We start from the raw sequence: 13,625 nt of genomic DNA, 5'->3' as shown, positions 1-13,625 counted from the left end.
TTAAGACTTTCCCAGATAAACAAAAACAGAGAGTTTATTGCTAATACACCTTCCCTACAAAATATAGTGAAGTAGGAGACTTGAACACCTCACTTTCAATATGGACAAAACAATTGGACAAAGAGATATGAGAAAGTAGAAGATTTAAACAACATTATAAATCAACAAGTTAAAAAAGACATCTACAGAATATCTAAAAAAAAATTAAATTAGCAATCAAAAAAACTGCCACAAAGAAAAGCCCAGGCCCAAATAACTTCACTGGTGAATTCTAGAAAACATTCAAAGAAGAATTCACAAAAATCCTTCACAAACTCTTCCCAAAAGTAGAAGTGAAAGGAATACTTCCTAATTCAATCTGTGTGGTCCTGATATCAAAACAAGACAAGGATACCTCAAGAAAGAAAAAAAAAAAAACTGACTACAGACCAATATTTCTTGAGAACAGATACACACAAAATCCATATATATATATATACACAAAAATCTTCAATAAATATATATGCACAAAAATCTTCAACAAAATACTAGCAAACGGAATCACGCAGCATACTAAAGAATTGTATAGCATGACCAACTGGAATTTAGCCAAGAAATGCAAGGTTGGTTCAAAATCTGAAAGACAGTCAATGTATTACTAGAATGAAGGGGGAAAAAAAGATTACGTCCATAGACACAGAAAAAGTAATTGATAAAATCCAACATCCTTTCGTGATAAAAACACTCAATAGTCATGAATATAAGGGAACTTCAAACTGATAAAAAGTTTTTTAAAAAATCCACAGCTAATATCACACTTAACAGTAAAATATTTGAAATATTTATTTTCCCCTATTATCAGAAACAAGACACAGTTATTGGCTTTCACAAGGTTGTAGCCATAGCAATTACGCAAAAGATAAAAAGAAATTAATCCAAAATGGAAAGGAAAAAGTAAAACTATTCGCAGATAACATATCTTGTATATAGAAAAATCCCACAGCAGGGGTCCCCAACCCCCTAGCCAGGGACCAGTACTAGTCCATGGTCTGTTAGAAACCAGGCCGCACAGCAGGAGGTGAGCAGTGGTCCTGCATGCAAACATTACCGCCTGAGCTCCACCTCCTGTCACATCAGCTGTAGCATTAAGATTCTCACAGGAGCACAAACCCTATTATGAGCTGTGCAGGCAAGGGACCTAGGTTGCACACCCCTTATGAGAATCTAACTAATGCCTGATGATTTGAGGTGGAAGAGTTTCATTCCAATCCCAAAACCATCCCCCTGACCTCCTGTGGACCATTTGTCTTCCAGGAGACTGGTCCTTGGTGCCAAAAAGGTTGGAGACTACTGTCCTACAGGACTAAGCAAACAGAGGGTTAAATGACTCAGGTACATGAACGCTGCAGCCACTGCCACTACACAGCAAGGCTTTTAATAAAGAGCGAAAGTGGGCCAAGGGTCAAGCCTTTTGTAAGCTCCAGGTAGGAACCAGTCAACAGGAGTTGATTCAGCCAAATGCCCTAAGTCTCAAAAAAAGAAAAATGGACTTAATATTACTTCCTTTAAAAGTGACAATAAAGAATGAAGACAAAAACCCCATCTCTAAACAGGAAAGTATTGGGTGACTGGAAAATAAGAATCTTTGGTGTAAAAATGTTACTGGGGAAGTAGTACATTTGGGAAAGACCTAGGTTTCAGTTAGGATTAGGAGAATGTAGCTGAAGAGATGAAGAATGTGAGTTTGCTAGAATATGAGAGAATTCCAGATAGCATATCAACAGGTGTAGAAGAAAAAGGAGGTCTGGGCATGAAAGAGGAGTGGAAGATTAGGCCAGGTAAAAAGACAGAGCAGTATTATGATGAGAACATGAGAGGATGTATTAGTTCTCAACCACTAGTCTTCCCAACACCCCGGAGTTATGAATAGGACATGATCCTAACCAATGACATTAATAATGGGAATTAAGGGACTGAAGAAAGCGAGGCAACATTCAGGAAGTTTTAGAATGGGAAAAGGACTTTTGCACATACAATACTGAAAAGGCCCTGGGGCTAGTACACTCAAATCTTTTTAATATTAAGGCACAGAGATAAATTAATAGTTTTAAGGTAAGAGGTAAGGCTCATATTGGAGGAGGTTTCTTTTTGTACCACCCATCCCATAACTTGCTCAAGTGGATCTAGGTGTCTGAAACTCAGCACCAACACCCCAAAGCTTGAGGGTTTCAATAAAATTATCAACCAGTGTACCTCAACCCAATTGTTGGGAAGTTCTGTGCTAAGTCAGTCAAATTAGCAACCCCTAAGAATGCTGTGCATTTTTCTCTCCTCAGTAAGAATCACTCGTGTGGATTATCCATACCATAGTTCCTTAAAATACACTAAGTAGAAGGGATTTGTGATCAAACGTTTTGGAAAATGGCTACATATTACACTTTTTACCACCTTTTGCAAAATCACAGTATTATAATATAAAAGCACAGTGGAGTCCACCATTTAAAAAATGTTTATAATCTATTCATTCTCATACTCATTTGACTGGGGAACCTCTTTTACTGCAACTGTTGACATCCAAGGAACACAGTTTTTTTAAAATGTTGCTTAACTTTTCTGACAAATTATTTCAGGAAAAAAATACATCCTTTATCTTATGCATATTGTGTATGTCACAATAAACTGAATTTTATTCTTTGCTTTTGCTGCAAAGAATCTTAGAATCAATTTTTTTCCCTCATTTTAGAAAATATACGACCCCATGTTTTTCTTCCATTATTTTTATACTAGTTGTACTATTTGTATTGTAAATGTGCTACAAAATGACCTCAGATCCCTGTGAAATGGGGTAAGAAAGTGAAAAGGAAAAATTAATAACTTCCATAGAGTGCCTACTGTAAACTAGACACTACTCTAGACACTTTAATCCTTGATTCTCAAACACTGAGAGAAAGATATTATTAATTATGTTTTAAAGATAGTAAAGTGAAGTAGAGATGGCTTAAATAAGTTATCTAAGATTGCAAAGCTAATCTATGCCAGGTCAGGTTTTGATCCCAGGTTTGTATGACTATGGAGCCTCATTACAAATAAGATCTAATCAAATTAAAGACTACCCTCTACTTTGGAAAAGACTAAACAGTACCTTCAGCACTAAACAGTACCTTCTTCTGTTTTTAATGGTACTTGTGGATTTTTTAAATTTTAACTTACTACATGAGCAAAAGAAGACCAATCATTTGGCACTAATTTTAAATATTATTTAGAAAAATGATAAACTTTAACAAAGTTAACATTCAATCATTTCCAAATGAGAGCTAGAAAATCATACCATAACTTGAAGTCCAAAAAGCAGATATAAATAGAATATTTATATTTATGATAAAACTAATGAAAAAACATTTGGGCCACAATGAACAAATGAGACCACATAAAATTCGAAGTGCTTTTTGATGCCTCTAAAAACAAACCAGACAAAAACAGGTTTTTTGAGGGTTGTGGGAAAGGGAGAATTATAACTTAAAATCAGAGGACATCAAATGAAATCTGTTAGAACAGTACTCACCTGCTCAAGTCACTTTTTCCATGGTGATGATAGTGGTCAGGGTGACTGAGGTGGTAATGCTCCTGTCCACTCCACCTCTGGGGTGGCCTTTTCCAAAATCCTTCCTGAGGCTGCCGAACATTTCTGTCTGGTCGGTCAAAGCGGTTCATATTGTCACACTCCACTAGACAGATTCAAAAGCAAAAAGACTATAAACATGTACACACTCCATAAAAGTTAACTACTTATAGCTTGATAATTAAATGCTGCTGAAAATATAAAAATAATATTCTAAAAATACCAGTCATTTATGTGAATCACAATAACAAGATTTGCAAACACATAACCAGTTCTTCTGGTGAAAACTGAACTTAATATTATTCAAAATAAATTAAAATACTTTTATATCACAGTCACGTAAACATTAACTGCCACACTGTTTTAAAACAGGCAAATTATCCTTGAAATCAACATAATACATTTTAAACACTCATAATCAGTTTTAGGTAGTTTTGATCATATCACAAATTGGCTCTGATTTCAGAAAGAAAATGACAGGAAACAGCAGATTTTTAAGAGAACTCATTCCTATAAAGGGCTGCTATAATTAATTTTCACTGATTTCAAGAATCACAAATTAACTTTTCATCATAAACAAATCATACTTTTAAAATTAAGCTCACATTTTCAGAAAGTAAGATGCTTCAATCTGCCTGCAGTAAGAGCTTGTTCAAAAAGTCTAAAATGCCACTGAAAACAAAGCCAGTACTTTGCAGTAACAAACAGTACACTCCCTTAAATTCAAATACCACAAAAACATGAAAAGAATTCTTTTGAAACATCCCAAGCTTCTTCACTTACCCAAATACTTTTTCCTCACATATCTGAGCACTCACTAAGAGAGTTACTTTGCACAAGGGAGACATTATGTTACCGCTGCCTACTCAGACATAGTTGCATACAAGGCACTGCTGAACAGGCCTTCCTTCCTGCTCAACTTCCAGCCCTCCCTGTGGGAAGCAAGCCCAGTTTGCCCTGTGACTCCATCTTCACTCAGTGCTTACATAGCTACTGACTTAAGACGGTTACTAAAAATACTGCTAAACACTAACCAAAGCCACGGAACAGGAAAGATTTCTCTAGTCTGAGAACTACTACATGAGAAAGTTCAAGTCCTGCATGTTCAGAATTCCATGTAACAAAGAGCTATACAATCAACATAATCCCCACTAAAACAAAACAAAACAAAAACTCGCTTATTTAAATTACTGTTTCACTGACCCAAAAACTTGAATTTGAAACAGGATGAGTGTTTCATTACAGTATACTGGATGAAAACAAACTCTGGCATTCCAAAAAAGGATGATGCAGTTTAAAAAGTATAGCTGTTCCATTCTCATATATACTGAATTCATTTTAATGTATTTTCTCTAAATGTACAACAATTCGAATAAATTTTCAAAAAGACAATGAAATTTTGTTTAAATTCATTAGTCACTTTGAGGAAGAAGAAATATACATTTAATAGTGTGAAAATTCTTTTTCATGTTTTAAAAGAAGACATGTTTGAACTTATGTTTTGTTTTGTTTTTTTTTTTAAGTTCACTTACAGAAAACTTGACAAATAAAGGCATGGTGACCATTATGTCAAAAAAGGTCAGAAGTAGAAAACGAGATTGCAAAAGAAAATTTAAAATAATCATCTCAAGAAGGTTTTTCGTTTTGTTTGAGACAGGGTCTCAATCTGTCACCCAGGCTAGAGTACAGTGGCACAATCATAGCTCACTGTAACCCCAAACTCCTGAGCTCAAGCAATCCTTCTACCTCAACCTCCAGAGCAACTAGGACTACAGGCACAAGCCACCATGCCAAGTCTGTTTTTTTTATTTTTATTTTGTTGTTGTTGTTGTTTTAATAGACAGGGTCTTGCTATGCTGCCCAGGCTGGCCTCAAACTCCTGGCCTCAAGGGATTCTTCTACCTCAGCCATCATATATAAATTCATATTTGTATTAAATTCATAGATTCAGTTAAGACCCAGTTACATATTTCTATATGGTATTAAAATGTTACTTTAGTTTAAGTAACTCTATAGAGCAAGGGATAATCTACATTTAACTATTCTGAATTCATATATTTCCTCAATTCAGGCAAGAAAAATTCCACTCACTCCAAAGCAAGAAACATCGTCAAAAAAAAAAAACACTTGATACATTATTTGAATGGTATCAACACAGTGCACACAGAGGAAGAAGCAAGCAAACTGGGAGAACAGGCCAGGAGATGTGTTAAATATTGTGAGCAATTACAATGTAGAAACTGATGTGGTGCTTTTGTATTTGCTAATGTAGATTCCACATATAGACTCCAAATTGAGGAATCTTTATTGAAACTTGAACTCAAACGTTAAGTATAATGGCAAGTAAGCATTGGAAGCAAACATTTGCCATAACCACAAACCTCAAACTGAGACAAAGTGGGCTTAAACTCTAGAGAAATGACTGATCCAAGATTCTGCAGGAAGCGCCATGTTTAACTTCTCAAGGGATACATCAATCACGTGTTTATATATTGTAAAATGCTGCTAAGAAGATAATGTGGAATAACACTGCTGAGGGTTCCTTAGAAAAGATTAGGGTTCCCTGACAAAATAAAAGAAATAATATAGAGAAGAAAAGAGAAAACAAACAAAATTACAAGACGGAGATAAATCCAGTTGTCAGAGATTTTTTTTTTTTTTTTTTGACATGAAGTCTAGCTCTGTTGCCCAGACTGAAGTGCACAATCTCAGCTCATTGTAGCCTCCGCCTCCCTGGTTCAAGCTATTCTCCTGCCTCCGCCTCCTCAGTAACTGAGATTACAGGCGCGCATCACCACACCCAGCTAATTTTTTGTTTTTTTAGTGGAGAAGGGGTTTCACCATGTTGCCCAGGTTGGTCTTGAACTTCTGACCTCAAGTGATCCACATGCCTTGGTCTCCCAAAGTGCTGGGATTACAGGAGTGAGTTGCCATCCCTGATCAAGAGACTGATAAATTTAAAACAGAACAAATACAACTGAAAAAGAAAATAAGTCCCTGTGAATGTGTGTTATACCATAGGGAATGATGTGGTTTGTGGCAAACTAGAGAAAGAACTGGTAAACCTGAAGGCATCCCAATTCAAAAACCCAATATGCTCATCACAACCAATGCAGAAGCAGGCAAGACTGGGCCTTAACTGAGTAGAGAACCCCTGCTAGAGAAAAATATAGGCCTTCTGAAGGAAGTCTTTAGCATGAGATAAGAAACAAAGAAGAAAAAAGTGTTATTAGCAAAAGCATTCTGAGGAAGAAGTCAAGCACCAAATTTTCTGTTTCACCCTTAAGGTCAAAAATAAATTTCTCTAAGTATTAAAGGACAACCTTACAAATGTTTAATTGATACAAGCACTAATATATCAACCTTAAACACCGCACCTGTTACCTTACACTCAGGGTCACCAAAACACTCAGGTGTGGATTTCTCTGTTGAGGATCAGAACATGATACTACAAAGCCTGGCACTTTGGCAAGATGAGTATTTTGAACTGAGGAAAATTGGAAATGCCTCAGAGAGGCAAGGTCCTTCTGATCTTCCTATCCTCACTTTTTCCTTCTTCCTTCTCCAAAGTGAGTCACAGAAACCAGAATTCCTCTCTCAAAGGCAGGTCATAGAAACTAAAAATCCTCTCCCTCAAAGGAAGCACTAAAACCGAGAAAGGTCACTCACTCTCTTTTCCTTTCTTTCTTAAAGACCCTCATTTCAGAGGGGTTCTGCATTATACATAGGAGGCAGGAGTACTACAGAGAATCCAAGAAGAATCTAAACAGACAGTCCTTGTTGGGTTGCCCTCCCTGCCCTCAGTCTATCACTATTAGTTCATAACCCTTTTGTCCAATCGTATTTCTATACAGCTGTCCATTCTTTATCAAGCTTAAGTATAAAATTAGAGTTTTCCCTAGGTCTTCCGGTCTTCATTTCCTAAGAATCTCGTGTCACATAAAATTTTGATTAAATAAATGTGTTATACTTTTTTGTTAACCTGTCTTTTGTTATAGGCATGTCAGGCATGACCCTTTTGATGGGTGAGAAAATGTATCATACTTTTCTGCCCTTACATCTCTGATATGGCTTGGTTTTGTGTGCCAGCCCAAATCTCACCTTGAATTGCAATAATCCCCATGTGTCAAGGGCAGGACCAGGTGGAGATAACTGAATCATAGGGGTGATTTCCCCAGTGATGTTCTTGTGATATTGAGTTCTCACGAAATCTGATTGTTTTATAAGGGGCTTTTCCCCCTTTGCTCAGCACTTCTCTCCTGCCATGTGAGGGATGTGTCTGCTTCCCTTTCCACCATGATTGTAAGTTTCCTGAGGCCTCCCCAGCCATGCAGGAGGTCAATTAAAGTAAGTCAATTAAACCTCTTTCCTGTATAAATTACCCAGTCTCGGGCAGTTGTTGATAGCAGCATGAGAACAGACTAATACAATCTCAAAAAACTTTCCTCCAAAAACAGCCTCCAAATCCCAGCCCACAAATGTCCAGAAAACATTTGACCAATATTGGCTCCTCCGTTGTGCTACACATATGCCACTTAACAGGGAAAGATTAACTGTACAAATGCATTCACCAGAGAAATACTCTCCTCATGGCTTCTTCCATGATATGACAAGTTGACAATTGGCATTCATGAGGTCACAGCAAACTTGTATCCATATTAAAGATTTCAGTGAGGTGCCACTGTTCTGTGGGCAAAATCTCCACTGAGCTTCACTGATATTGGTAAAATTAGTGGCAGTGAATCCATTCATTATGGTTTAAAATGACAAAACTTTTTTTTTTTTTTTTTTTTGAGACAGCATCACGCTCTGTCACCCAGGCTGGAGTGCAGTAGCATGATCTCAGCTCACCGCAAACTCTGCCTCCCAGGTTCAAGCTATTCTCCTGCCTAGCCTCCTGAGTAGCTGAGACTACAGGTGCGTGCCACCATGCCTGGCTAATTTTTTGTATTTTTAGTAGAGATGCGGTTTCACCGTGTTAGTGAGGATAGTCTCGATCTCCTGACCTCGTGATCCGTTCACCTCAGCCTCCCATAGCCCTGGGATTACAAGAGTGAGCCACTGTGACTGGCCCCAATCTAAACTTTTACCAAACCTGCATAATATCATTAACAAACAGAAGCTATAAAGAACTAAAACCTGTAGTAGAAAGCATATTATAAGACTCCCTAAACCTCTACCAGTCCCTGTAACATTCTCATCCTACCAGCCAAAAACAATGAAATGGGTGTGTATTGTCATTCGGGACCTAAGAGCCATGAAAAGAAGAATTTCCCCCTTTCCTATAGTACCAAACCTAGATACTATTTTATCTTTGGTGCCTCCAAAGGCTACATATTTTAGATCCATGTTCTTACATGCTTTCTTTAATGTTCCTTTACTCAAAATAGTCAATAGTTGTTTGCCTTCTCCTAGAAAAATCTAAAATACTGCTTATGTGGGATGTTCCCAAAAGTTTCCTCCTACTTTTCACATGTCCCCATTCAAGACCCCAAAGACTAAATTTCCCCGTGATTCTACTTTTATCTAATACTTGGGTAACTTTCTGTTGTCTGCTAAAGATAAGGCAGGTTCTAAGATGCTTTCTCTCTACTTCCATTCAGAAAGGGCATAAAGTTTCCAAGAGAAATTGTGATAATTCTGTCAAAGTAAAATGTATTATTTAGGATGTGATTTATTCCAAGGAAGTAAATCCCTCACTCCTCACTGACAGCCCTAAAAATTCCCATTAAATTTCCCAGATCATCAAGTCTCATTATTTTTCCCCTATAACTTTCCAATGGTTTATGTTTTTCCTCTGTGTTCTACAATATTCTTCTACTTGATCTTCCAAATCACTTTCAGATTCGACAGCAGTGATGCTTTCTGTCATTTACTGAATAAACTATTCTGTTGGGAAATCTTGTCTTTTAACTCCAGAAAGAATTGTGCTGCAATTGAATCTAAATGATTATTTCCTTGGACTACTCTAATCCTCAGGGTTCTGTCACTTTCCTTGTTCTTCCTGAGTGTTGGCTGGGGTTTTTTTTTTTTTTTTCAGCACTAGAACTCAGCTGTTTACTAGAGCATCCTAAGTGACAGCAGAACTATAAAAAGGTGAAACATTCTCTATCTCTGTGAAAGAGTAGATACTGTCCTCAACTCTTCGTTCTCTCCTTACAGAATTATATATGCAATGTCCTCTATCATGTGCAGAGCCTTCATCACGAACAGTATACTTCCCAGTCCCAAAGGTGTTAGGTTTGGCCATGTTACCTGCTTTGACCAACAGAATGTGCTTAGAAATAAGTGTCCTCTGTGAATGAAGGTAGCTGTCAGGTTAGCTGCAGGGGTGTGAATGTCTTTCCTTTCTTTTCTTTTTTTTTTTTATTTTTAGGGAAGGAGGTAGTTTAATCTTATATGCTCCTTTCTCCCATTTTTTGGTGATCTAATTGCATTGGTTAACAGCAGCTAAGCAGATCTTTACAATATGTTCTCTAGCCAAGTCAAATTTTATTTAAACAATGTAGATGGACAAGGTTGACTGAAGTAAAACAGGAACATTAAACAAACATCAGAGCCCTCACTAATAACACTGTGACTTTGTTGTCAAGTGTAGATTCCCCTCTTCAAAAAAGCTTGTGACCATTTTGAATGGCTTGTCTGGAAACTTCTGTAAATCTTATGTTTTGGTAAAATATTTTTTGTTATTCTAAAAAAAAATGTGCTGGTTCTTAGCTAAGACTTTAAGAAACATAAATATGCATGTTTCTGCTCATACTGTTGCATTTCTGCTGTCATGAGAACAACCTGCCCCAAAGTATTTCTGATCTCAAAATGAAGAAACATGGAATAGACCTAAAGCCAGTCACATGGCCTGAGCTTCCCAGCTAATCCTTAGATCCATGAATGAGAAAAATAAATGTTTATTTTGAAAGCCACTGAGATTTTGAGAATGCTATATCGCATTCTGGCAGGAAAACTAAAAGCCATACCAATATGACAAATATAAGCTGGTAGTAATGCAGCAAAGCAGGCGACTAACACCCCAGTGAAGCACTAAGACAAACACCTCCCCTCTCTGAAATATTCCTTGCATTTTTCTAGCACCATAGATAAAAGGACCCCACTCACCCTTTTTACTTTATCTCTAGCCCATGGAGGCTTGTAAGACCAGCCAAATGTTGACGGACAGGAAATTCTCATATTTCTTAAGTTATCCCTCTTTCTAGAAGCATCCCTATTTCAACCTTTGCCCCCAGGGCTTTTTTATGCTGGTTTCTGGTTCTCCAACAGAAAATCCTACAAGTGCTATGTCACTGGAGGCAAGAGAACCTAAGGCCTGTCTCCCATACGGATTATCTAAAGTCTTATCCCAGCAGTTAATGGGATCTAGAGAGAAAGACAGACTAGAATTGGGAGTAAAATGTACAGAATGATTCATTCAGAAGGTCATCACTTTCCCAGAATTAATCTTTACAAAATAACCAATTAAGATATTATAGTGTTTCACAAGTCAGATGGTATGTTTCTGAAATATATTTCTTCTTACAATCAAAATGAAATAAAGGGAAGAAAAACTGGGTATTTGTACACAGAAAAAAAAGAAAACTTAATCTGCAACTGACTTTATGGTATACAATGTTGTTGGATCACACAGAATTGTATCTAAGACTTACAAAATCAGGTTTTAAATATTTAATTTAGTTTTCGAATGAACCTATTTTACATCACTTTAGACTGATTCTCAATCTGAAAGTCTCCATTAAGATTAAGAAGTCTGTAAGTAACAAATATCAAATTGGCTACAGTCAAGTAGCTTAAGTATATACCTCTGAAGGTTCAATAGTCTCAACTTACCATTTTCAAGAGGTGCATCCTCAGGCAGATCCACGTCGAGCATAAGGTCATCATCCTCAAGGTCACATGATTCAAGATTATTCAAAATATCCTGTGAACAAAGCAGTAAAAAATATACTAGAATTTAGCTCTAAGAATATATATAAAACAATTATTTTTTAAAATATCACTATATGATATCCTGAATTCACTCATTGTCTGCACTGTAAGAATAAAATAGATCATTAAATTTTTTAAAACAAAACTAGATTCAACTAGTTTAAGTAAGCTATTTATAACTTCCTTCTAGTCTTCCTCCTTCCTAGTATTCCTCCCCAACAGATTTTTATTTTCATATTTAAAAACTTTAAGCCCACGTTTTTAACATCTTCCCTGATAAGATACTGAAGAATAAAAAATAGTAAAGAATTGCCCAAAATTTATTCATAATTGGTATAAGAGGTAAGAGGCTGTGTTTTATTATTTCTAGAGATTGGACCACTTGCATAAATAATAAAACAAGTCTTTAACAATGTGGTTAGTCCATTTCCTTTCTTGTGCCAAATCTACCTCCTACTACCATTAGCACCCTGTCACCTTCTTGGCTTGATTCAATTTATTCTTTTTCTATGATAGAACTAGACTTTTCTAACTAGCATATGCACTCCCTGCTGTGTTTTATTTGCAACCTTACTAGCTATTATCTCTTCTCAGAAAAGTAGCATTTTATTTTCAAAGACTGTTGTTCTGAAGCCTAAAGAACTGAATAAACAGAAACTAAGGTTAACGTAATAAATAAACTCAGTTTGACCTACAGCCCACTGGTGAGTGCTTACAATCCAAGAATGGATCCAAATATCTTAAGACCTTTCTTAGTATATATAAGTAAAAAGATCAAAAGTCCAACAAACTTTTAAAAGACTAAGACATCATGGTCATGAAAAACTCTTATAGAAGGGAAATATCTACTTTATTACAGACAATATGAATAAAATTAAAACTGTTTCCTATGTCAGGTGTTCCATTCAAATATGTCCAATTTTTTATTGGGCCCTCCAAAGACTAAAAGTAACTAGAAAAATGATTCGAAAAACAAAATCTCTGGAAATTTTTTTTTTTCATTTTAAAAACTCTATTGCAGAATATCTGACATGCAGTTAAACTGTACATGTTTAAAGTAAACAGGAGAGAGTGCCAAGATGGCCAATTTAAAGTAGCGATGGTCTGCGTCACTCACAGAGAGGACTGAAAGCAGCGAGTGAATTCAGCACTTCAACTGAAATATCCAGGTTCTTGTATTGGAACTGACTAGACAAACAGCTTGACCCACAGAGAATGAAGAAAGGCAGGGTGGGGCAACAGTCCACCAGGAGCAATGCAGTGCCAAAGGAACCCCCACCAGCAGCCAAGAGAAGTGGTGAGTGATTGCGCAATCCAATCTGGGGAAACCACGGTTTTCCCACAGTCTTTGCAACCAGCAGATCAGGAGATCCTCTCATAAGCCCATGTCACCAAACGGAGAGCTGTGTGGTGTCCAGGTAGAGCAGCAACTCGGGCACACACAGAGATACAGGAGTTTTGTATATTCCAGCCCCGGGATTCCTGGCAAGGCAGATTTGTCCCTACATACCACTAGGAGCAAGGCTGAATCCAAGGATCCGAGCAGTGTCATTCTTCAGGCCCCACTTCCATGGCACCTCACAAGTTAAGACCCACTGACTTGGAATTCCAGCCAGCCAGCAGTGACAGGCTGGAGTCTGCCTGAGAAGGGCTGAGTTCCCAGGAGGAGAGGCAGCCACCATCTCTGCCATTTGGTCAACTCAGCAGATCAGTCTGCTGGCTTGGGACAGTCCAGACAATCTGGACAAGGAAGGGTCTCCTACAACGCAGCACATCTGTACTACCAAAAGGCAGCCAGACTGCTCCTTTTTTTTTTTTCCAGCCGGAGTCTTGCATTGTCACTCCGGCTGGAGTGCAGTGGCATGATCTCGGCTCACTGCAACCTCCCCTCCACCTCCCGGGTTCAGGCGATTCTCCTGCCTCAGCATCCCAAGTAGCTGGGACTATAGACTCACGCCACCACAACCAGTTAATTTTTGTATTTTTAGTAGAAACAGGGTTTCACCACGTTGGCCAGGATGGTCTTGATCTCTTGACCTCATGATCCACCCGCCTCAGCCTCCCAAAGTGCTGGGATTACAGGCGTGAG

General features: G+C 37.5%; 1 protein-coding gene across 7 annotated transcripts in view; it reads right to left on the bottom strand.

Moving 5' to 3' along the window:
- CCSER2 (coiled-coil serine rich protein 2) overlaps positions 1-13,625 on the bottom strand; it is a 211,706-nt gene that overhangs the window by 91,314 nt on the left and 106,767 nt on the right. For 5 of the 7 annotated variants that reach the window (XM_021672267.2, XM_012438996.3, XM_012438997.2 and 2 more), the window contains exons 4-5: positions 11,438-11,528; positions 3,542-3,704 (exon numbers count right to left, since the gene is read on the bottom strand). In XM_021672267.2, coding sequence (XP_021527942.2) covers positions 3,542-3,704; positions 11,438-11,528 — 254 coding nt within the window. Of the gene's footprint in view, positions 1-3,541; positions 3,705-4,381; positions 4,529-11,437; positions 11,529-13,625 lie in introns of those variants that run through there. The other 2 variants (XM_012438998.2, XM_012438999.2) reach the window with 2 other exon arrangements.

Source organism: Aotus nancymaae, unplaced genomic scaffold (genome assembly GCF_030222135.1).
Source record: "Aotus nancymaae isolate 86718 unplaced genomic scaffold, 86718_ANA_hifiasm-v0.15.2.pri h1tg000010l, whole genome shotgun sequence".
In the NCBI taxonomy this organism is placed as follows: Eukaryota; Metazoa; Chordata; class Mammalia; order Primates; family Aotidae; genus Aotus; species Aotus nancymaae.
The sequence above is the reverse complement of the archived record's forward strand: the minus strand, read 5'-3'. Positions and strand labels throughout refer to the sequence as shown.